At 41.9% G+C, this 24478-nt stretch overlaps 2 protein-coding genes across 4 annotated transcripts in view; one reads left to right on the top strand and one right to left on the bottom strand.

Annotated features, from left to right (window-relative positions):
* ptpn3 (protein tyrosine phosphatase non-receptor type 3) overlaps nt 1-14790 on the bottom strand; it is a 30798-nt gene extending 16008 nt beyond the window's left edge. The window contains exons 1-6 of one of the 2 annotated variants that reach the window (XM_027001156.2): nt 10101-10230; nt 7847-8037; nt 2675-2837; nt 2174-2281; nt 1984-2026; nt 60-138 (exon numbers count right to left, since the gene is read on the bottom strand). In XM_027001156.2, coding sequence (XP_026856957.2) covers nt 60-138; nt 1984-2026; nt 2174-2281; nt 2675-2837; nt 7847-8037; nt 10101-10202 — 686 coding nt within the window. In that variant the 5' untranslated portion in view covers nt 10203-10230. Of the gene's footprint in view, nt 1-59; nt 139-1983; nt 2027-2173; nt 2282-2674; nt 2838-7846; nt 8038-10100; nt 10231-14254 lie in introns of those variants that run through there. The other variant, XM_027001157.2, reaches the window with a different exon arrangement.
* A 1345-nt stretch (nt 14791-16135) lies between these two features.
* On the top strand, nt 16136-23323 carry sgk2b (serum/glucocorticoid regulated kinase 2b). 2 transcript variants are annotated; one of them, XM_027001198.2, is made up of 13 exons: nt 16136-16286; nt 16520-16710; nt 18292-18370; nt 18779-18842; nt 19021-19061; nt 19176-19233; nt 19373-19456; nt 19591-19722; nt 19886-19998; nt 21563-21782; nt 22445-22600; nt 22734-22823; nt 22986-23323. In XM_027001198.2, exons 2-13 carry the CDS (start codon nt 16548-16550, stop codon nt 23142-23144), a joined length of 1359 nt encoding a protein of 452 aa, XP_026856999.2. In that variant the 5' UTR covers nt 16136-16286; nt 16520-16547; the 3' UTR covers nt 23145-23323. The 2 variants fall into 2 exon arrangements, with proteins under 2 accessions (XP_026856999.2, XP_026857000.2); XM_027001199.2 differs by lacking the exons at nt 16136-16286; nt 16520-16710 and adding an exon at nt 17705-18096.
* The last annotated feature ends 1155 nt before the right edge of the window (nt 23324-24478 follow it).

Below are 24478 nucleotides of genomic sequence, written 5' to 3'. Positions count from 1 at the left end.
CACACACACACACACACACACACACACACACACACACACACACACACACACACACAAACCTGGTCTGTTCATGCTGAAGAGAGTTTGGGTCAGAGATGAAGAATCGCACTCTGAATATTAAATAGAATGGAGCTGTACCTGAGACAGGGGGAGAGGGAGAGAGGGAGAGAGAGAAGAGGAAGAAAGAAAGAACAGGAGAGGAAGAGAGAGAGAGAGAGAGGAAGAGAAAGAGAGGAAGCAAGCAGGAGAGGAAGAGAAAGAAAGAGATGATGAGAATGTACCTCCCACATAAATTAGTTGTCTCTAACCGTAATTTACTAAACACACACTATAAACACCTTTGGCTAGTGCAGTTCATAAGACAGTTGAAGGGAAATGTATAGTATACATTCACAGCAAGTTAGACTGATTACAAGCTGAACCAAATTGTCCTGCTGTGTAAAACAATTTAGTAATTAAAACAATCTCAGGTCAAACAATAGGGCAATGCTGACTTTTAGTAAGTAAAGAAAATCCTTTACTGTTCTAATAACATTTACCTGACACTTTTATCCAAAGTGACTTACTTATGACTCAGTAAAACTTGAGCAATTAAGGATCTTGCTCAGGGGACCAACAGTGGGGCTTGAACCTTCCACTTACATGTCAAGTACCTTAACCATTAAGCTACCACTGCCCTACCACAACAAACACTATGTGTTAACTCTCCCTACTAATGAATTAGCAATTAATAACCTTAATAGTCCTTTTTTGTAAGCTTTGGTACATCTAAATGTATTTAAAAATTGTAATATCTTTAATCAAAAAAAAAAAAAGTAATCTATATTTGTGTTTGGAGGATGTAGAGTTTCTGTATCTGCAAGCAATGCCCACTCTGTTTCTGGAAAGGGACCGTTTTAGACTGGACAGTCTGGAGAGTCACTCTCAGTCTGGAAATTTACTATTGTAGACTAAAGAGTCATTGTCATCAACTGGAGACTTATTGTCATAGACTGCAGAGTTACTATTGGACACTAGAGAGTTATTTATTAGCACTACAACACAGCAAATCACGAGCTAGGCTGCAGGAATGCCTCGAGCTCATGCATGGGCAAGCTCACATTCCTTCTGAGTGTGTTCTGCACCCATGTAGTTTCTGCATGCGTGTTGTTTCTGTTTGGCTTATCTGACATCATCATTGAGTGAGTACATGGTTTATTGTGTTATCAGTGCTCATCGGAACGAACATGAGCCCTCACCACACTGGCAGAGAAGCCGAGAGTTCTGTTACCGGGTTTCTCACTCTGGTAACGTTTCAGCCAGATTAGAAAAGGCCTCCTTGCTGACCATCTCAGATTTGTATCTTAACTGAAAATGGGTGTGGCCTCAAAATGAGTGGTTTTAAAAAAGTAAGAACAAAGTACTTTACGTGTCAAATATTGATGCTACATGTATGACATTTACAGGCATTACAGGCATTATTCTGCGAGTTACATCCTACTACATTTACCAAAACACACAATACATGCATGTTTGCCAATTTATTGTTTACAAGAAGTACTAGAAAAAAAAAACATGTTCTGTGCAATTTTTGCTTCATCCTGAAGTATATCACATTTTTCTATATCCTCACAATAAAGTATATCAGATCTTTCTATATACCTCAGGGGTGGGGGTAGGGGTGTTCATGTTTTATGAGTGTGTAAGTGTGATTTTGAATAATTGTAAACTGTGATTTAGGCATCAATAAAAAATATTAATCAATAAAAATAAAAAAGAAAAGGCATGAAAACTTTGATCATTATGATCTATGACTGCATTCATGCTGTCTGATCTGAATGGTTTATTTTTGCCAGCATTCTGCATACTCTATTCAGAACCAGCAGTATGACACGGACTGAAAATCACTGCATTAAAATCTATAATTTCAAAATAATGTGGTCATAAGTCCACATATTCAATATTGTGAACGTGTACATTTCTTTGGGTTTGCACAGTTCTCACCTTTGGCCTGCTTTTTGAAAGGTTTGTTGGGATCCAGCCACCTCTGAAATGAAAAATGTTCAGTGTGACCACAAATCAGCAGGACATCAGTAATACCAGTACAATTACTCAGCACCACAATGCTAAAAGTCTCAAAATGCAAGCAGTTCCCAGTTTGGACTAGAACAGTTGAGTACACAAACACACTTACAGGTGAACTAGTGGCATCTTCACTGATCTGAAGGCTGAAATAGTGTTTCTCTTTGATGGCCAGACGTTCGCAAACCAGGTCAAACAGTAACTGCCCAGTGTCATTCCTCTGTAAAGAGAAATAACATATGACAAGTGTGTGTGTGTGAGATGTGCACACATTTTAGTCTAGAAAATAGTCTGATGAATTTATAAACAAATTAGTAACTTGTCTAAATCATACTATCCATGAAAAAAGTAGTTCAAGTTTAATATATTCAACATTCCCTGTAGAATTCCCTGTATGTGTCTGTTTTAGACAATCAGAGCAGAATACAAGAGGACTGCATTAAATCTCCACCCTCGGTCTCGGTCTCCTTCTCCCATAGGTGCTGCCCACATCCACTTATTTGTCTCATTCTTTAAATCAAAACACACATGCACACATGTACACAAGCCTGAACACACGCACTCCTCCCTCAGACAGAACCTGCACACAGTGCAGTTAGACATTTGTACTCACGCTGACGTTGAACGTGTGTGTGGTGTAGTCCGGGAAACGCACTACACACAGCAGCTCAGCCCGTGGCGTGTGTGTGTGCTTGGGAAGGTCATGCAGAGCCAGAGCACTGAGTTTGTTTCCAAGGGCACACCACGGGGATGTCATCCTCCTCACTGGAATGTGCCTACCAGGACAGGGAGCACAGCAGGCTCGTCCCTTTCAGCACACAGCTCATGACATGCCTCGTATATCTGCATGCAGCTTGCAACAAAAGGATGCAACACACACTCACTGCGGCACATCGTCCCAGACACACACATTCCTAGTGTGTTTGATGGCACATTTCAACACATTCCGATGAAGTGAAATATATTCGTTTTTCCACATCAAAGTAAGCAATAGGAACTTTTTCAGTATGGACACAAAAATTCTGTTTTTTTTCAGTTAATTCACAAACACACTGCCTAAAATATCATTTTTGTACAGGTTTGTAAGAGATAATTTTCTCAGCCTGGCATCTAATTTCCCAAGATAGTTTCCAGGCCAATAAATGTTTGCAATGTGTCAGAAAATACTGCCTTCTACTAGACTGCTTTGGTCCCTCATGTACTCAGTCAGGCAAATTCACCAAGTCACATGATCACTAATTGCAGCATAGAGGATGCGTGATGAAGCCCCCCAGACACTTCTGTGGTTAAGAATCACACCTTAGATGATGTATTTTTGTGGTTTGTGCTCCAGCTGTGTGCTGTGTGCAAAACTTTATCAAGAGTAAACTTTAAACCTCCTACTATAAAGGTCTTTGGTAGTTGTATTTCTAGTACTTAAAATTGGAATGTATCCAGAATGTACAAGCTCCAATAAACATAAAACATGTATTATAAAATTGATATAGACATAAACGGCTTAACAGATTCCCGTGAGACATTACAAGAGAACGCAATAAATGTGATTAGTCAGTTTGCCTGGTGCACTGACGTCATTGATCCCTGGTTGCAGACGGCGCTAATCGGAAAATAAAAGAACAACCTGACAGATGACGGACTTTTCTTCAAATGTGCCAGCTGAGCTCAGGAGCTTATGGCTCTCCAGAAGAACCGCAGAAATGAATTCTGTCTGACACATTCGCCATCATTGTTGCCCTGCGCTTGTGCTTTTCACCACACCAGTCAGAAATGGAGAAACCGACACTCTCCCAGCCCACCGGTTCTGTGCTGCAGTTCTTTACACTTGCAATGGTGCAGAACCTAATGGTGGCCCCAGGGGATTTGGTTGTATGTGAACAAAGATGATTTGAAACATTTTAGAATTCACTGTTTGGTTACCAACATGAGTCCCTTTATCGGTGAAGCCGTTTTGGAGCCACAGGTTCTATTATTCTAGTAGCGCGTGATCTTTGTGCTCCATAATATTAAATTCTTCTAAGCAGTTTGTTCATTTGGTATCTGAAAATCCACACGGCACGGCAAAGCTGGGTTACAAGGTCAAAACAACAACAAAAAAAGAAGCTGAATGAACACAGGCAAATCCAAGCAATCTGATTCTAAAGACGGAGTGGCCGTGCCCATACTTCGCAGCTTTAACACAAACGTACACACCTCCCCTATGAGCCTAAACATATCTCTGTTCGGTTTTCTCTAAACTGTTGTATCTCTCTTCGGCCCACCCAGGACTGGACAGGGCAGGACTGGAAAATATTTCACTATCTAGAGAGACAGTAACAAGGTCAGTGGAAGCAGGTATGAAACACACAAACGGCTTTCCACACACAACACGGAGAGACAGAGAAAGACACAACAGTGAGAGATGGTTGGAGAGGATTAGGCTGACCATTCAACATAACAATCAGCCTGTCTAGAGTAAGTCAGAATAGTCACAGCTAAAATAGAAAGATGAATATTTAAAAATATGTATAAGTAAATGTGTTTTAAACACGTTTGGGTATATTTGTTATTGTTTTGGATTAATAAGTATTATAAGAACAACAATGACAGCAGTGTAGAAAAAAAAAAACAACAACAATTCAAACAACACTGGAATCACTTCCAGTGTGTTCAACAGCTACATCACAGGACACAAACAGAACACCAGAAAACAGAACGATACAAACAGAACAATACAAACAGAACACCAGCAGCAGAAACTGTACAGACATATCCCACTTTGATGAGAAGGACAGACAAGAGACAGCATTGCTACCTTTGCTTCATGAATAACAAATGATGGTAATATTGCATATTTGTTGAAGTACATCTGTATTTTTGCAACAAAAACAACTTCAAACAACAAATTTGGTTTTAACAATACAGTGGTGCTGTCAGTCTAATAAATTTGCTTATCCAAAGATTTCAGTTGAGTAACTCCAGTGTACTGCAGTAAGAGATGTAGAGATATTCAAAATAGTGAGGTCCACAAGGTTTCCAGAGAAACAGGATGTTTTAGACAGAGGTGCAACAGAAAAGCGTTTGCCCCATCTGTAGATTGCGAGACTGATCCCCAGTTATGCTACGAGAGAGCAAAATTAGCCGTGTTACCTGTTCTCAGGTAAGGAGAGCATAACTTCTCCCGCCCCGGCCACTTACAATGACACTGGCCAATTATGAGTGTCTGTGAGCTCATGCATCAGAAAGGGGTGAACAGTGCTGTCTTCTGAGTGCGTTACACCACTCCTGACGTTGCATGAATTAAAAAAATAGTCAAGGAGTGACTAACTACTCCTACTCTACTTTCACTGTACTCCTCCTCTATGCACGCAATACTTTTCTTCTACTCCTACTGTACTCCCACTCTACTCCTCTCTTGTATGGTGCCACTAGTCAGTCAGGGGAGTCCGCACGATTGTGTAGGACAGAGCAGAACACCAAATGTTTCATTACATCACCTGTAAGGGAAATGATCACTTGTCGACTTTTGCTCAGCATGATTTCTCCACTGTGTTTTCAGAAGCCATCAGAGTAACAACAAAAAAAAACAACAACACCCGGTCGTTATGACCGGCCATGTTCCACCTCACTCCCCATTCGAAACTTAAGCAGTGTGATGGACAAGAGGCAACATGAGTGCCACCGCCAAACCCTAGATAAGCAGGGACCACTCAAGTACAAACCGAAATGAGGCTGTCTCTCAAGCACACACAGCATACACATTCATACACATGCGTGTAAAGAGTATTGTAAAAGCATACGCAATTAAAAGTACTGTTACTTCCCCAAAAACATGTACTGTTAGTAAGGTACCCATCCTAAAAACTACCTAAGGGTAAAAGAATAGTTCCTTCAAAAGCACTCAGGGTAGTGAGGTTTTTTTTTTGTTTTTTTTTGTGAACAATTCCTCTAATAAGTTAAAAATTTAACAAGTTTAATAAGTTAAAAAGGTAGATCAACGCATTTGTTACTTACAAAGGTAACTCATGCATTAAAGTTCCTTTTTATGTCAGCCAGAAACAACAGAACGTTTTACCCTTAGGGTGTAATAATAGTATTTGTAATTTGTTACTTCACAGCCCTGCTCATGCATGGCATTCCTGATGCTCAGCCAATACAGCAGTTCATCTCCACACACCATTGTAATAACCTATGTGGAAGAGATAGGCACGGAGTGAAAACCAGATGCAGCTAGTCTAGTCAGGCTCACTGAACGTTTTCAATCAATTAGCTAATGCTACATGTGTAAGGTAATAGTTGTACTTTCATTCAACAACAACTTGAGTGTAAATAAGCAGCTACCTCTGGTGGTCCTCCCAGCTAATGTAAACGTGAGGTTGTAAACAGCAAGATAAGTGAGTTAAACCTAAAAATCAGCTTGCAAAGTATAACTATTATAGCCACACAAAATTAAATTGCATTTTGGTTATCCTCCAGATCATGTTTTTAGTTAACCAACAATACATTATTTTTCTCCCTCTATACACAGCTCATATAGCCATATAATTCACTAACCTAATTCTGGCTTTCACCCGTACAAATACAGTTTTATTTATATATATATATATATATATATATATATATATATATATATATATATATATATATATATATAGTGTGTGTATGTATGTATATATATGTGTGTGTGTGTGCGTGTTTGTGTGTGTGTAATGATGTAAGGGAGGCTGGATGCCAAGGTGAGTCTCCATGAAACAAACAATTATACATAAAACAAACATGAAGAATATATGTTTAATGAACAAACATGCAACAGTTAAACGGTAGATCCAGCAGCATAGGCACTGACACTTGGTCAAACACAGATAAACACAGGAAGAAACACAGGCTTTCAATCCATAAGGTAACGAGGAGTGAACCAAGGGAGAGGAGAAACAGATGATGGGCTAATAGGGGGTGTGGTGACCTAAGGGAGAAAGTCACACACACACAAACATCACTGAGATGCTACACAGACTTGGGGTGAGGAGTCGAGGAGGTTGGGGCCATTATGACACACACACACACACACACACACACACACACACACACACACACACACACACACACACACACACACACACACACACGGCCAGACGCACCTTCATCAAAAGAGATTTAAAAATGTTTCTAAATTCTTATGAAACAGAAGTACTGCTGTTTAGCATTAAGTCTGGACATAAAGTGACTTAAGTTTATCCTAGGCTTGAATATTTGTTCAGTGCAGCAGACTTTGGCATTATCTTTGTAATTTACATACAACAACCCACGTTGTAGCCCAGCCAATATCAACATGGACCTGTGCAGCCGAAACTTCAACAGTTCTGCAGGTACTGTGGCAATGGAGCAACAAGAATGAAAACAGCAGACTATGTACAGAAATGTAGCATTCCAGGCTGTGGAATGTCTGTGGGCCATCTTTGTAACAAAAGAGCGAAGTGCAAGTGCAGGTCAGAGGGTAGTATTAACAAAAATGAAGTCCAGGATCTGACTGGCCAGTACCCAACTTCTCTCTACAGGCACATACCCCTCCCAGTTCACCAGATACTGTATCCTGCCTCCAGTCCAACAGAGCAGTGACTGTAGACAGGTTTGCCTCCTACATCCCATGGTGGCAGAGGACTGGAGGGCAAGCTGGCAAAATCCAGTGGGCCCTGTGATGACAGGCTTCAGGGAAGACACATAAAAGGAAGAGAACACCCAGCTACCCACAGACAGGTTGACCTGGTAGGTGACCTCAATAATGCCATTGGATGGTGTATGGGTGACAAACCTGGAGTGAAGCTTGCTTCCGTTCTGCCATCCTTTGTGGCCATACACACTTGATCTTCCAGCTGATAGACAGTGGTCACCCCCTGACATCTGTCTGCTTTCGTCTTGAAGACGGAGACAGCCACCTGGAAACGACATGTCCCTTCCCATGCTCTTTGGCACTTCTAGTACCAGGACTGGATGGTGGGATGTCTGGAGGATAGGAAGGTGATAGGAGGATAGGAGCCGAGGAGTACAACAGGACTGGAAACTCAGAACGCACTTGAACGGGCTGAGCCCAGTAGATGTATTCCCAATATAAAACGTGCTTGGGTTTGTGGAAGGCACTGTATAAACTGAGCTTATTGTGTATGGTGCAGGGACTTCTGAATGTATTCTGCCCTGGGCAGGTAGGAACTCCATGTGTCTGGACGGACTCCAGGGTATAGGGGGTCTTGCTCTGGGTACAAACTGTGCACAACATGACATGCTTAACCACATCCCGTTGCATGGAGGGACACCAGTAGCAGGCTGGGATGAGCTATCTCGTGTGTGTGGATCCTGGGTTACCTGTCCCCAGTGAGGTATTTGCCCAGTTCATCAAAGGGGGGGGGGGGGGGGGGCAGAACTGTAGTGGCACATACAGAAGGTTGCTGGGACAGAGTGGATAAAGGTTGGCCTAGGCTATGGTGCTGTCCAAGCCCAACTTAATGGCACCAAGGAAGCAGGAGCAAAGCAAGATGGGTTCCTGGCAGGTGGGTCCGGCATCAGGTTACACGGGTGTGAGCGGGTGTCTATCTTAGCATTTTTGGAGGCAGGTTGGTAGTTAATGGTGAAGTGAAACAGAGAAGAGAATGGATTACCTGGCCCGCTGGGAGTTCAATCTTTTGGTGGTCTAGTGGTACTAGAGGTTTTTATGGTCAGCGATTGACAAATGTATGCTGGGTGCCCTCCAGCCACTGACTCCACTCCTCAAACACTAGCTTGATCACCAGCAGCTCTGTCAACCACTCCATAGTCCCTATCAGCTGGGGAAGAATGTCACCAACTTTATTACTGGGTTCACCACAGTATGAACAGCCCCATTCCAACTTCTTTGTCAGAGGCATCCACCTTTATTATGAATGGTCTTGAGAGACTGAGACACTGAAGACTGTTTGAAGTGCTGTGAATGTGCTCTCCACTGCAAGTGTCCACACAAGCCGATTCTGTTTGCCCTACAAGAGGTTGGCAAGTGGCTAAGCCGTGGAGCCTGAATGAATCGCCCACAGAAATGTGTGAACTCTAGGAAGCACTGTAGGTCACAGTGCATCTGAGGTTTGGGTCATTGAGTGTTGCGTCTACCTTACTAGTCTTTATCTGTATGCAGGCCTCACTGATCATTTAAAGGAAACTAACCTTGGTTACATTACAAGATATTGTACAAGTTATTGTGAAGGAGAGTGTGGGGAACCTGATTTCCATTATGGATATGCTGGTGCGGGAAAGGAGAGTAGAATGTCATCTGTGTAAGTAAAATCCTGAAGGACTTATTAATAAACTGAAGGATTCCTGAAGGACTCATTATTCAATGCCTGGAATATGGAAGGTGCCGCTGCTAGTACATATGGCAAAACAAGTACTTATAATGGCCGGAAGCTGTACTAAATGCGGTCTTCCAATTGACGCCTTCCTTAACCCACAACAAGTTAAGGAAGGTGTTGCGCAATCTAGCTTGGTTGAAGTACCTAGCACCACTGAGCTATTCTAGGATGGATGGAACTAAAGGCAAGGGATATGGGGTACTTCACCCAAAGGGCATTTAAGCCCTGGTAGTCTATGCATGGGCTCAAGACTCTTTCTTTCTTCAATATGAAGAAGACACTGGCTGAGGCCAAGGACATGGAAGGGAGGATCTAGGTTTGCGCCTCCTGGATGTCCTATGACACTATTCACCTTTTGGGAGAGAGAATATACCCAACACGATGGTGGACAGGAAGTTTCCACCAACTTAACAGCAGTCAGTGCTCCTATGTGGTGGGAGTTGGGTTGGGCAGAAGACATCAACCAGGTCTTGGTATGGAGCCAGAATAGGGAGGTTGGAGTGGATGTCCAGGCTTTCTGTGGTTGTGGATTGGCAGAGCTATGGACTTGAGGCAGTGGGTTTGACAGAAGGGGAACCTTTGGTATATATGGCTGTCAGGCCAGGAGATGAGTGGGTTGTGTGTATGGAACAGACATGGAGCAATATTTATGAGAAGACAAGATAAATGGTCAGAGAAGGGAATTCTGCTCACCTTAGGGCTAAGGTTTTTGGGATCACAAGGAGGGGCAGATGGCAGGTTGAGCTTATGTGATCCACACTTCCACAGTACAGGTGCTGGCACAATTGTGAGCATCTCCTCTTCTTCTCTGCCAAAAGATGAGCACTGCCCAACTGCATGCGTCGGGCCAAGGGCAGGCTCTCCTGCAATGGTGCAATCAAGGTTCATGGAGGGGACTGGCCCTGAAGGAAGAAGTATTTCTCCTACAGGAGATAGTCTTAGAGGATCAGGTTGCCTACGATATTGTCTCCTCCTATCAGGTTAGTTCAGTCTAGAGGTGTCCTCGCAGTCCATTCACGAACACACAGATGAGAGCATCTTCATTGTAGGAATTGGCATACGCCAGGGTGCAGAACTCCAAGACATAGTCCGCTGGTGTGTTACAGCAGAGCTCAACCATAGGCTGTAATGATGAAATGCATTGTTGGGCATAAGTAGCTCATAAGCAAAGTCCCGCTTGCACTGTAGAAGAAGCCCTTGCACCTTTTAGGATCACCATGATATACCTTTTGGGTAGTGATGTGGCATGAATGGAAATCAGAAGAAGAGGGGTACCAGGGCCAGTTGTGGGGTGCACAGAGAGAGCTTCTACAAAGTTGATCAGTCGATCCATGCTGGCTTGAAGCTTGTGGACCTCCAGCTGAGGTTCTACCAGTTCTTGTTTCTGGTGACTGATTGCTTTGCAAGCTCAGCATCTCGGCCAATCACACATCACTCGTTTCACCCTGTTCATCCGTCTTGCCTTTATTGGCATCACAACCCCAATTGCAACTAGTAAACAGCTAGCAATGCTGTGTGATTTTATCCATTTTTGTCAGTTGAAGCCAGATCACCTTCAAGTTTCATAGTGAGCTAACAACTTTCCTTTTGCTGTTGTCAAGATCTAAAGCAAGTCGCTAGCTAGCATTGGTAATGTTAGCTACTAGCAAGCTCCAAGTAACTAGCATAGCTATTTGAATAGTATGATGACTTGGCTTATTTATGCAGAGGTTCGTTTGATTTTCCAGCTTTTGTCCCATTCAAAGACAATAGTCCATGTTGTCACATAAATCTACAATATAAGGTGCACCATCATCTATCCCTTTGTCAGGTAAATTCTAATTTTTTCATAACTGAGAATCTAACTAGTTTGGCTGCTTACAGATATCCACTATTGCTCCTTCTAGCTAACACTGAGTGTGCCTGTACACTCACAGTGGTAAGTGTGTTCTGTTAATATCATTAAAAAGACCAAATTCTTTCTAAAGCATGCATTTCACAGATGTACATTTATTGTATTAAAATGTGATGTGGACATGTTCTAACATTTGAGGAGTGAACACTTTGTCCTTCTAAAGTTATTGTTGACACTGAAATTAACCTACACACCAAGGTATTCATGTTTGAGTACAATATATTTTACCAATATTTCCCTTGATAAACTCCTCTTGTACTGTTATCAGTATTGTACTAAAGGGTGTGTGTAGCCTGATCTCCAAGTTTTAACCCCGTTTCATTACATTTACTCTAATCAAATGTTTCTGTGACGAGACACATGCTGTCTAAACTCTGGGAAACCTGATGTATGTGCATATTTTAAAGCCAAAATGAATTGAACTCAAGACTTTTTCCATTTACTGTTACACTTGCAAATGTGCTGAGCAGATCGTTGGAAGTTAATGTTTAGGCTGCCTGAGCCTCTCCCACTCTTGCTCAGAGACCTGTTTATATTTGAAAATGATTTTCCCCAATGAGATGGGTCCTGGCTCCTAGTTCAGTTCTGGAGTAACTGAGTGATCCTTTAATTTCCAAAATTAAAATTCAGTCTGAAATGAAGTTGAAGTACACAAAAAGGTCTTAAAGTTTGCAGCTGCTCTGAGGAAAGTGAGCTGCAGGCCTGGACACAGACATTAAGCTGGGCAAAAAAACAAACAAAAAAAAAAACCCAGTTGCTGAAAACGTCTTTGTTAGGTTTGAAGGAATAATTAAACCAAAACAAAAATACCTATGAACTGGTTCTACATATAAAACTAGGACCTGCTTCCTAAGTGGAATGGATACAGCAACTCCAACTGGGATAATCTTGTGAGGGCCCAGACACAGCGCCCAGCCAGTCTCTCTCCCTTTCTTTGCTGTTGAGTGTTATTTACTAAATGTGCAACATACATAGCTACCAGCATTTGGTTGCTTATGCTGCTGACCTGCAAACCAACATGCTGGTTAGAACTTGACCTATTCTTTTTTTTTTTTTTCACAGGAAATGAGGAAAACTTTAGCCAATGAGAGGAAAGGGGCAGAAGCTCTCATTTCTTTGCACCCTCCCTGGCAGTAATGTTGGAGAATAGCCTGGAATGCCTTTCCATTTTACAGGCATCCCTTAACAAGCATCCCTGGACAGTCTATGGGTCTCTCATGAGTCCCTCCTTCTGAAGGTACTGACCTGTGTACTAGTAAGTACACTGGGAAAAAGAATGCTGCACACTACAGTGTGGCATGCACTGGAGCCTGGCAGCAGGAAGCACCATTAGCACTGGCTCGGCAACGGGGATCTCCTATGCTAGAACTCAGATTGGCCAAGTAAGCCGTGTTAAATCTGCCCTTCTTTCATATCTTCCTTACAATTATCCCATTAACTATCTGGGAGCACTGATGCGAGTTATGCAATTGTCGTGTGATTGTCCTGATTGACATTTGCAAAATAATGAAATGAAAACATCCGGTCATGGTAGCATGGGAAATCCTACTGAACTGTAGCTCAAGTGTTAATGCATATTGACAGTTTCTAACTGCTGCTTCCCTCCTGTTGTCAAAGAGAACCAGATGATAAACGGTTTGTTGGCCCACTGTGGAGAAAACAAACAACTCCCACAAAGATGAGAAGATATTTTTGTGGGACAAGACAGGACCCAACAGCTTTGTCTGAAAAATATTTGCGCCTTTTATTTGTCACTGCATGTGGGAAAAATCCACTCACATCATACTGAATATAGCACTGTTTGCTTACCTGTGAGTCATGAGAAATGCACAGTCATTGTGCACAATAACTTCTCTCTGAATGCATTAAAATGTGGACATGCATTCTTGTCAAAGACTTCTCCTATCCACACTCCCCTTCGTTGGACTCTCCTCTGCTATCATAGTTCAACCATAACAATGGTATACAGCAAACATCTGCTCTGTGACTCCCTACACAGGTTCATGCTTCACAGTGCTATTTTAGACTATTTTAATTGCTAAGACAGGTCTAAACACCCAACCACAAATTAAAATATCGCATATTTGCCACTGGACATCATCCTGTTTCCAAAACAACTCGTCAGGGAGTTTGTTGTTGTTGTTGTTTTTATATAATAACCTTGTAGCTACGTCCAGTAGGCAACCCCCCCCCCCCCCCCCCCCCCCCCCACTTTGGCTCAGAGTTTATTGAGCGAGATCATATAAACACCAGTCCGCGGCGCGTTTCATTGTTCAAAGCTTCGGCAGCATCGAAAACTCTGATGACGCTTGTAGCAGTTATTAACCCAGGTCTGTAACCACGCACATTAAACCGCAACTGGAGGCAGCCTGAAGAGTTAAGTCAAAAGTACATTTCGTTTAAAACCGTACACATGTGAAAAGTAGCAGCACAAATCTAGTAGGACAAAAGCCAACTACAAAGCTGTAAAGAAATTCTCAAATACAGTAAACTTTAGCCTATGTACAGATAATTGCTTGCGATCCCTGTTATACATCTAAACGATTCATTTTACTCAGGTTTCCTTGGCGTTCCCCGACTCCCGTATTATTTCGTTTAGGTTTTCAAAAGTTTTCAATTTTTGGATTCACTGTTATTACGAACGAACCCCGCCTTTAAATTGTTCCGGTTCAGTAGTGGCTATTCGACACTTCTACGATAGCATTTTGACAGCACGAACAATGCACAATACGTGTCAAATTTTCCCAAGCCTAAATATAAACACAGGCATACTGTTAACATTATAAAGAGTTAAAACCAGAACTACATCGGAACTCCAGTTCAACCCGAGAGACGCCATTTGACATCCTGCAAGTTTCATGGAAGGATTTAAAGAAAAGTTAGAAACTAAGCGTATCATGAAAATCACGGTGGGCGGACGAAAATAATTTTCAGACTACGTCAAACGAGTTACCTGTAGCTGGAAAACACGGACTCACGCTCGTTCTTGCGTTATTGAGAACCCCCTCGATAAATGAAAACTTTCCATGTTACGACAACTACGGCCGCAGGTGTCGGTAAACTTCCGGTAAATGTTTTTCCTCCGCTTCTTCGGGCTCCTTTGGGAATGCAGCCTCGACGTTCATTCACATCCGACCCGCAGCGCGCACATTAGTGATCACTTAACTCTGTCGATCACCGACAGCCAAACTAACCCAAATGCGTATCTGTGAGTCCGGCGTCCTGCTGCCCAGTCTGTATAAGTTCCCGCGAGTTACCTGCGGTCGGCACGCTTTGCTCCTCCTGATGTTACTGTCAAACAGCAAAGCAAATGGAATGTTCAGGTGCGCGTGTCTGATGCAGGGCGCTGGTTTCAAGTGAGTCACTCACACACGCCCCGTGTTCCCGCAAACACAGGCAGCAATAACAATATGACTTTATTTGCGACATCACTCAGTTAACCTATTGTGATTTCCCCCTGTGTTGAAACGCGTGCTGTGGTTATTTTTCAAACAGTCTCTTCCATTCGTTTTCACAATTCTCTTTCTCTTTTTTTTAACCTGAGTTGAATCCAAATAGGGGCGTGACTGTAGCCCACTTAAAAATTAAAGTGACAGATGTTTTGCAAGTTAAACCAGTTACAGGAGGCTACAGGAGTATACCTTAAGAGGAGGAATGATGTGGATATTGCTCTGAATTCCGTTGCATGTGTAATGACTGCCTTACTTGCACATGGAGGCTCATTCTTTTTCCTGTATCGTTCATGCCCCGCTTCAGAGTTTGCCGCAAAGTTTCTGAAAATATAGCTTGATAGTGCCTCCATAGGTGATTCGTGGTACCACAGTAGCAGTATATCTCAATAACACAGTAAGCCATCAAACAAACGAACGAATGAATTAATAAATACATAATCTTCATGCATTCTGGAAAATGGCTTCGTGATAATCTAGTCTAAAAAAAAATAGTGAAAGAAGCACAGAAGATACTATAGCTGTTTGATGTATAGTAATGAGAGATGGGTGTGGCTAGAGTCCACTCAGAACTTACGTGACTTTGATTGATTGCTGAGTTATCCAGTGTGCGTGTGTGCGAGAGAGAGATTTAACCTCCAGTCAGATACAGACCCTCCTGTCACCTTAGATCTCTCTCTCTCTCTTGCTTGCTCTCTCTCTCTCTCTCTCTCTCTCTCTCTCTCTCTCTCTCTCTCTCTCTCTCTCTGCGATGGGGCAGAGAGAGAGAGAGAGAGTAGTATTAGAGTAGCATGATTTTTTTTTTTTGTGGAAAGAGTCCTAAATATAAATTAAACGTTTAATGTGTTATTGTGTCAATAGCTTTATAAGGTCAGATCAGATAGAAAACTGTTTTATGATCCATAGTCAGCCTATTATTACCCAATAACACCTTCTCTTATCACACATGTTTATTTCAAAAGGTGGGAGCTACAGAAGCCCTTCCTTGCTTCAAAGATCAAAAGTCATTTTCAATAGCTCTGACCCTAACTATCAGCTCTGTGGTCTTAAATTAGCTTTCCTCATTTTTTCCCCCTGTTTTTCAGTGTGGTACTGTCTTGCATATGACACTGAAGTGCTAAAGTGTTTAACATATAGAATGAAACATCTTCATGTGTGCATATCAAATGTATGTGTGTTTGTGTGTGTGCGTTTACAGTACGTGACCAGATAGAGCTTAACTGTTCACATGCTCAGAATGTTCTCTGCAGAAACTGCATGCATGCTACAGAAGGTGATCTTCAATATAAGTATGTCTGGAGTGGTGACAGACATGCTTGTTATGCAACCTATAATGTTACCGTGAAGGAGCCAGTCGAGTGCGACCGGGGCGTTTGACCCAGGCGGGCAAGAAGCGGTGGATAAGATGGTGGAGAATTTGTTCCAGTTTTGTAAGTGTTACTTCTGTTCGGTGGAAAAACTGTTTGGACATTTCGGTTTCTTTCTATAAATAGGGACAGCCTTCAAAAAAGGAAGATGTACTAACCGTCAATCAAGGTAAAAGAAAAGTTAAATTCTTAATTAATTAATTGATTATTAATTCAATATTTGGTTCTTTTAAAGTTCATCTCAGCCATTGAGAATTCAGTATTTTAGTAAAAATATAAGGTAAGGTGACACATATACCAAATGCTCTTTCTCGTTTATCTTCGAAGTTGCATTATTATGAAAACACAACCTTGATTGCAGGAGCAATCAAAATGTCAGTGGAACTTTGTTTATTTCCAAAGACCTTGGACACCTGGATTTCAAACTGAAATGTCCAGTCACCTGGCCTGGGACCTGTGGGATATGTTGGGATGCACAAACGGAGACCTGGGTTCAAGAGATAGGAAAGAGGAGCTGTCTACAATTCTTTGCTATTCCTTCCTTCCATCCCTTCATCTTAGAAGGAAACTCAGTGCTGTTGTCCTGGCAACAGGTGGGTTCAGAAAGTACATCATTTATGGGTGTACATTTGTGACATGCAAAGGCACAGAGACTTTGTCCATTTTATATTTTATATCCAATCATGCCTTTCTCAGGATAAAAAATAAATCAAAGATACTTGTCAAGCCAACAACAAGCCAATAACTGCAGCAAAAGCACCATGAAAAATGTTTGAACAGAGTATGAACCAGAAACAAACTCAGTTAAGTTACGGTGTGTAAAGTAAGGCTATTGTAATTTATTCTCAGTATTTAATTACTGTTAAAACTTTGTTGTAGTTTACTGTGTTTAGTTACTGTGTGCAAGACAAGGCTATAGTAGTTTATACTCTGTGATTTTCCCATACTTAGACTCACAGAAATGAGATTTGGATATAAATTAGTACTCTAATTTCCAAACAAAACACAAAATACTACCACTACTGCTACTAAATATTAACTACTCAATAATGAACTACTATGTTAATATTAACTACTACTACTACTACTACTACTACTACTACTACTAAATATTAACTACTTAATAATTAACTACTATATTAATATTAACTACTACTACTAAAATCATTTTCAGTCTCAATATGTATTTTACTGTAACCTAATCATGCAACAAATCCCATGATACACATTTTTTACAAAGCTAGATTTGAATAGTTTGGAAACATGGTTTTATAACAGCTTAAGACTTTGCAATGATGAAACCTCTTTAAGTCTTTACGACTTTACAAAAGATGTTTGTTGAAGCGATATTAAGCTACATTGTTTTCTTTGGATAGAAACTTGTTTCTAAGCATTTTCCACTTATGTGGGATACTCAAGTGTTTCTAGGAATCAACCGGTAAAAGTAGGTAAATGACAGCAACCAGACACGCCATAAACCGCCATTAAATGAATAAACACACATGTACCGCAGTTTTACCTGCTTTTAATTATAACTTTCCTTATCGTTTACCTTTTAATCATGGGTTATATAATGAACGATAGCGTGTCAGACTACTCTTGTATTTGTTGAGAGTTTCGCGCGCGGGTAACGGTTATCTGAGCTATGGAGACGGTTGGAATTTGAGACGGTCGCGTGGGTAAAGATGTCGTGAAGACGTCGAAGGACCATGTGTCCCGCAGAAAATAGCCAGGCGGGTTCAAACAGCTCGTAACCAGAACTGAGCGTTACGACGGCAGCCCTGCCGAAGACCTGACAACTTAACACGTATCCTCTGCAGCTCTCGCTCTCTCTCTCTCTCTCTCTCTCGCTCTCTCTCTCTTTCTCTCTATCTATCTCTATCTCTATCTACCTCTTGGGGATTACATTAGAATGGCGAAAAAACCAAAAAGTACCGTGACGTATGCTAAAATGAAGGGGATAGTGTCATACTTTGCTGGTAAGTAAAACTAAACATTTAGTGTATATTATAGCTAGCATACTGGGGCGTTTTCGGTATTATATTAATAGTTGAAAGCTTATTTTGGGGTAATGTCCATTTAAACAGTCTCGTTTAATTCTCGCTTGATTTGATGTAGCCACACAACAGAAGTGTTCATTTTCATATTTTTCTTAATTTCGTCCTGCTTTTTAGCTTTAATCAAAGAGAAAAAGATCGGTTCAGCTACATCAGACCTTCAACAGAAGCCTGAGATCAGCCCAATATACCGTCAGTGAGTATATTTTGATCTTTTACCGTCAGCGATGTATAATGTGAAGCTGTTATTCGAAACGCGGTGTCATTTACACGGGCGCTATTTAATATTACATTTGAATATGGTGATTAATCAGCGCGACTAATAATAATAATAATAGATATGTGAGTGCAAGTGACTTTCTACTGAGAGGCATCTGAGGTCGATCCGCTTTGGGAAAGTGACCTAGTTAGGAAAGTTGCTGCTCTGTGCCGTGACGGCAGCCTGCATGGAGAAATGAAGAGCGCAAATGTGATCTTTTTGTGCGCAGAGCACCAACGTCGTCTAAAGGGAGACGCTTAAGTTTACATTAACTTGCGCAAATTTAGATTTTTTTCCTCCCCAAACCATAATGTTCCATGTTTTTCTCACACGTCCCCCTACCAGTATGGGTTCGGAGTACTATCCTAGACCAGAGGGCGGGGGTTCTGGAGCGAGCGGACCGGCTTCTGTGAGTAAGCTTGTGCGCACAGCTGCGTCGCATATAAAATAGCAAGTACTTCATGTCTGTTGAAAAAGCACGAGGTCGAACGTTGGAGTTGAATTTCACGCTTGAGTTTGCTTACGGAGGCACTAGGTTGGTCTCTGCTAACTGTCTCTGCTAACTGTCTCTGCTCTTTTTCCAATAGCTGTGCTTCACCACCACAGAACAACAGCTGCAGAGTTCTCAGTAAGTAAGCTATTTACTGTGTATCTATAGGGCAGACATATATAGATCTATAGCAGACCCAGAGAGACAGACAGGCACACATACACACGTTTATATTTATGCATGTCTGTACAGGGCTTCAGCAGCTGATTTTGACTACTTGAAGGTGATTGGGACAGGCAGTTTTGGGAAGGTAAATTTCATTTCTTTAATATGTGTGAAAGCTTAGGCTTAGTCTGGGTCTGGGAAATTAGTCCAGAATATTTATCATTGTTGCATTTGTAACATTATCATAACATGTATCTGAATTTTTCAACCCTGCTTCCGATCAGGTCTTTTTGGCCAGACACAAGAAGAATGAAAGGTACTATGCAGTCAAAGTTTTACAGAAGCACATCATCTTGAAGAAAGAAGCGGTAGGTGTGTGTGGGTGTGTCTGTCTGTGTGTGAGAGAGAGAGAGAAAAAGAGAGAGTGCATGTGTGAGTGTTGTTGCATATAGTGTGCTGATTGGTGCCTCTGTATGTACTTTGACTATGTTGACTTTAACAGGAAGCACTCGTCATGTGTGAGCATAATGTGTTACTGAAGACTCTCAATCATCCATTCTTGGTTAGACTTCACTTCAGCTTTCAGACCAAAGACAGACTCTATCTAGCGCTGGACTATGCTGGTGGGGGAGAGGTGTGCACGCACGCGCACACACACACACACACACACGTGCACACTTTCTTTTTATGAATGGATGACTGTGTTTCTTGAGGGGTTGTGTTACAATGACATGTATGTATGTGTGTGTGTGTGTGTGTGTTTGTGTGTGTGTGTGTGTGTATGTGTGTGTGTGCAGCTCTTTTACCATCTACAGAGGGAGCGTGTGTTCATGGAGCCCAGAGCCAGATTTTATGCTGCAGAGATGGCCAGTGCTCTAGGATACTTACATTCCTTGCATATTGTTTACAGGTACACACACACACACACACACACACACACACACACACATATATATATATATATATATATATATATATAACTAAGCAAATAGGTAAGAGCCTCCCATTGGATAATTACTGCATGGATGATTGTTTCAGCTGCCAACAAGTTATTGAACCCTAACAACTAAGGAGATTGCTGAAACTACTAAAACCGGGTTAAGAACTGTCCAACGCATTATTAAAAAGTGGAAGGACAGTGGGGAAACATCATCTTCAAGGAAGGAAAGTGGTCGGAAAAAAATCTTGAATGATCGTGATCACTTAAACATATGGTGAAATCAAATCGTAGAAAAACAACAGTAAAACTCAGGGATATGTTAATAGTGAAAGTAAGAGCATTTTCACAGAGCAAAAGGAATTCAAGGGATTAGAACTAAACAACTGTGTAGCCTTAAGAAAACCACTTGTCAGTGAGGCTAACTGGCAAAAACAGCTTCAGTTTGCTAGGGAGCATAAAGATTGGACTCTGGAGCATTGGAAGAAGGTCATGTGGTCTGATGAGTCCAGATTTACCCTGTTCCAGAGTGATGGGTGCACCAGGGTAAGAAGAGAGGTAGCTGAAGTGATGCATCCATCATGCCTAGTGCCTACTGTACAAGCCTGTGGGGGCAGTGCCATGATCTGCGGTTGCAGTTGGTCAGGTCTAGGTTCATCAATGTTATGTGCCCAAAGAATGAGGTCAGCTGACTACCTGAATATACTGAACGACCAGGTTATTCCATCAATGGATTTTTTCTTCCCTGATGGCACGGGCATATTCCAAGATGACAATGCCAGGATTCATCAGGCTCTAATTGTAAAAGAGTGGTTCAGGGAGCATGAGACATCATTTTTACACATGGATTGGCCACCATAAAGTCCAGACCTGAACCCCACTGAGAATCTTTGGGATGTGCTGGAGAAGACTTTGCACAGTGGTCCAAATCTCCCATCATCAATACAAGATCTTGGGAAAAATGAATGCAATTCTGGACAGAAATAAATCTTGTGGAAACTATGTCACAGCGAATGTGTGCCGTAATCAAAGCTAAAGGCCGTCCAACGAAATATTAGAGTGTGACTTTTTTTGTGTGTGTGTGTGTGTGTGTGTGTGTGTGTGTATAAAAAAAAAAACCCTCAAAAAATAAATAAATAAATAAATTAAAAAAATTTAAAAAATAAAATAATATATATATATATATATATTACTGAATATGGGTTTTAATATATTACTTTAGCTAACATAAGTAGCCAAAATAAAATCTTTTGGCCTTTTTTGTTTTTAAAATGAAACATGTATTTTGTAAACAAGCAAATTTTCAGAAAAATGTCCCCAATTTTAAGAGTGTTGATGTTTTTTTTTCAATGTGAGGACATTTGGTCCCTCGTGAAAAATAAACATAAAATCTTGTGTACAACATTGTCTAAAACCTGAATGAAGCTCACCCCTAATGCACACACAGTGTGGACACACAGATGTGATGAACTAAATAGTTTTCCATACACCTCAGGGTGTCATTCTGTCTTCCTCTGTCCTGCTCCTGCATACACAGAGACCTGAAGCCAGAGAACATCCTGCTAGATTTTGCAGGGCATGTCGTGCTAACTGACTTTGGCCTATGTAAGGAGGGCATGAGAGGGCATGCAACCACTAGAACATTCTGTGGGACCCCCCAGTACCTGGCCCCAGAGGTCCTTCGGCAGCAGGAGTACGATAGGACGGTGGACTGGTGGGGGTTGGGTGCTGTGCTCCACGAAATGCTCTATGGCCTGGTAGGTGATCCACCATCGCTACCACCAACCCTACCACCATAAACATCACCACCAAGAACACTACCACCATAAACATAAGTGCCAAGAACACTACCAACAACAACACTACAACCACCAACACTACCACCATAAACATCACCACCAAGAACACCACCAGCAAAAACACTACAACCACCAACACTTCCACCATAAACATCACCACCAAGAACACTACCTGACACTATCACCTCCAACACCATCACTACTAACAACACCACCACAAACACCACTACCACCATAAACATCACCAAGACCACTACCAGACACTCGCCTACAGCACCTTTACTACTACCAACACTACAACCACCAACCCTACCACCATAAACATCTCCACCAAGAACACTACCACCAACACTATCACCACCAATGCCATCACTAATACTAACAGCACCACAAATGCCACCACCAACAACTCTACAACCACCAACACTACCACCACAAACACTGCCAATACTACCCCCACCATATATCACTATCACTAACATCCCCACCATCAACACTACCACCATCACAGAGGATGGGATAGAGAGAGCAAGCTCTGGCAAGAAAACAAGGGGCATGTACTTGACGTTGAGGATAATCTCAAGTGTGGGTTACTGATGGATGTCTGTCTCTCTCTTTAGCCACCTTTCTACAGTGCTGACCATATGGAGATGCTAAGCAATATATTATTTCAACCCCTGGCCCTGAAGCCGGGGGTGTCCAAGGCAGGAAGAGACCTTCTCAAACGGCTGCTTAACAGAGACAGGGCTAAGAGGCTAGGCGCTAAAAATGACGTGGTAAGTTTGCACACACACCACCACCACCAGCATCAATACCATCAACACCTCCACCGAAAACTCCAACACCACCACCATCACCTCCACCACCAACACGCGGACTCTTCAAATAAATTATTGTCCTCTTTTTTAGGCAGAGTTGCAGCGTCACTCATTTTTCAGCTCAATCCAATGGGATAAGCTTGTGGCAAAGAAAGTGCCACCCCCTTTTGTTCCCTCACTGGTGAGTGCAGTGAAAACTCTTTGCTTATACAGTTGCATATGCATATACAGTATGTAGTTACACATGTACATAATGTAAGATAAATGTCAAGCTATTTTTTTTTTCATTTATATAAAGCCTGTTATTATATATTAGTAGTAAACATTTTTCAATCCTTTTTAGTCCAGCCCTGATGACCTGACAAACATTAACCCTGCGTTCACAAATCTTCCTGTGCCTGAGTCGTTGGGTGCATGTGAAGAGGCTGAGATGACCTTCTCTGACTTCAGCTGCATAAGCAAGAACATCCTGCCGGCATTTGCACAGACCAGCACAGGCTGAGTCTGAATATACCGCCAACATTTGCACAGACCAGCACAGGCTGAGTCTGAATATCCCGCCAGCACCTGCACAGACCAGCACAGGCTGAGCCGGTATATCCCGCCAGCACCTGCACAGACCAGCACAGGCTGAGTCTGAATATCCTGCCAGCACCTGCACAGACCAGCACAGGCTGAGTCTGAATATCCCGCCAGCACCTGCACAGACCAGCACAGGCTGAGCCGGTATATCCCGCCAGCACCTGCACAGACCTGCACAGGCTGAGTCTGAATATCCCGCCAGCACCTGTACAGACCAGCACAGGCTGAGTCTGAATATCCTGCCAGCACCTGCACAGACCAGCACAGGCTGAGTCTGAATATCCCGCCAGCACCTGCACAGACCAGCACAGGCTGAGTCTAAATATCCCGCCAGCATCTGCACAGACCTGCACAGGCTGAGTCTGAATATCCCGCCAGCACCTGCACAGACCAGCACAGGCTGAGTCTGAATATCCCATCAGCATCTGCACAGACCAACACATGCTGAGTCTGAGTGTTACATCCACAAAGCTCCCTCACTGCAACTGATATTCAGTCTGAGCTAAAAAAACCAACAACAAACAAACAAAAAAACCCCCCCCAAAAACAAGAACACTACAGGATATAAAGTGAATAGTAGAAAGGGACTACTTCTGTTAGATGAAGCTGTTTACCTTAAAAATCCCCAAAATATACTAACTGTAATGTTGGTTTTGGATGCTGTTTGGACCACTGACTTTGCACATGAGTTTTGTTATGTCTCAGTACTGTGATCAGTCAAACATTTGTTCGGTTCATCGTTAAGTCTTTATATTTGTGTCTATTGCCTGTCTTTGTGTCAAATGGTATATTTACTGTAGGAAGGGTAGGCATAGTTACGAATGGTCAGATAGACAAAGGATTTATTGGAGGCTGAAATGTTTGAGCTTTAGTTTCAAGATACAGATCTTGGAGAAGTGAATTTTCTATCAGGGATTGAACTGTGATGAAACTCTAGGGCAGAAATCTTTGAAATGTTAGCTCATAGAAATGCTCTCTCACAGCATAGTGTTGCATTGTCAAAAGATGCGATTTTTCAATGTGAAATATTGGTTTATAGCGCTGACTGGATGAATGTACACTGGATGAACGTCCATAGGGGGTAGTGGCGCTGTATGTATGTTGTGATCTTCATTTTTTGTCGGTGATAACTTTACATGTTACATTTTTAAACAATTTTTTGTTGTTAATACATTTTTAAGCCAAAATGTATGTGTAAATGTCTACTCGTAAACTATATTTACGCGTGTCACGACGACTTCAGCATTGTTTGAA

The sequence above is a fragment of the Electrophorus electricus genome, chromosome 5 (assembly GCF_013358815.1).
Source record: "Electrophorus electricus isolate fEleEle1 chromosome 5, fEleEle1.pri, whole genome shotgun sequence".
In the NCBI taxonomy this organism is placed as follows: Eukaryota; Metazoa; Chordata; class Actinopteri; order Gymnotiformes; family Gymnotidae; genus Electrophorus; species Electrophorus electricus.
The sequence above is the reverse complement of the archived record's forward strand: the minus strand, read 5'-3'. Positions and strand labels throughout refer to the sequence as shown.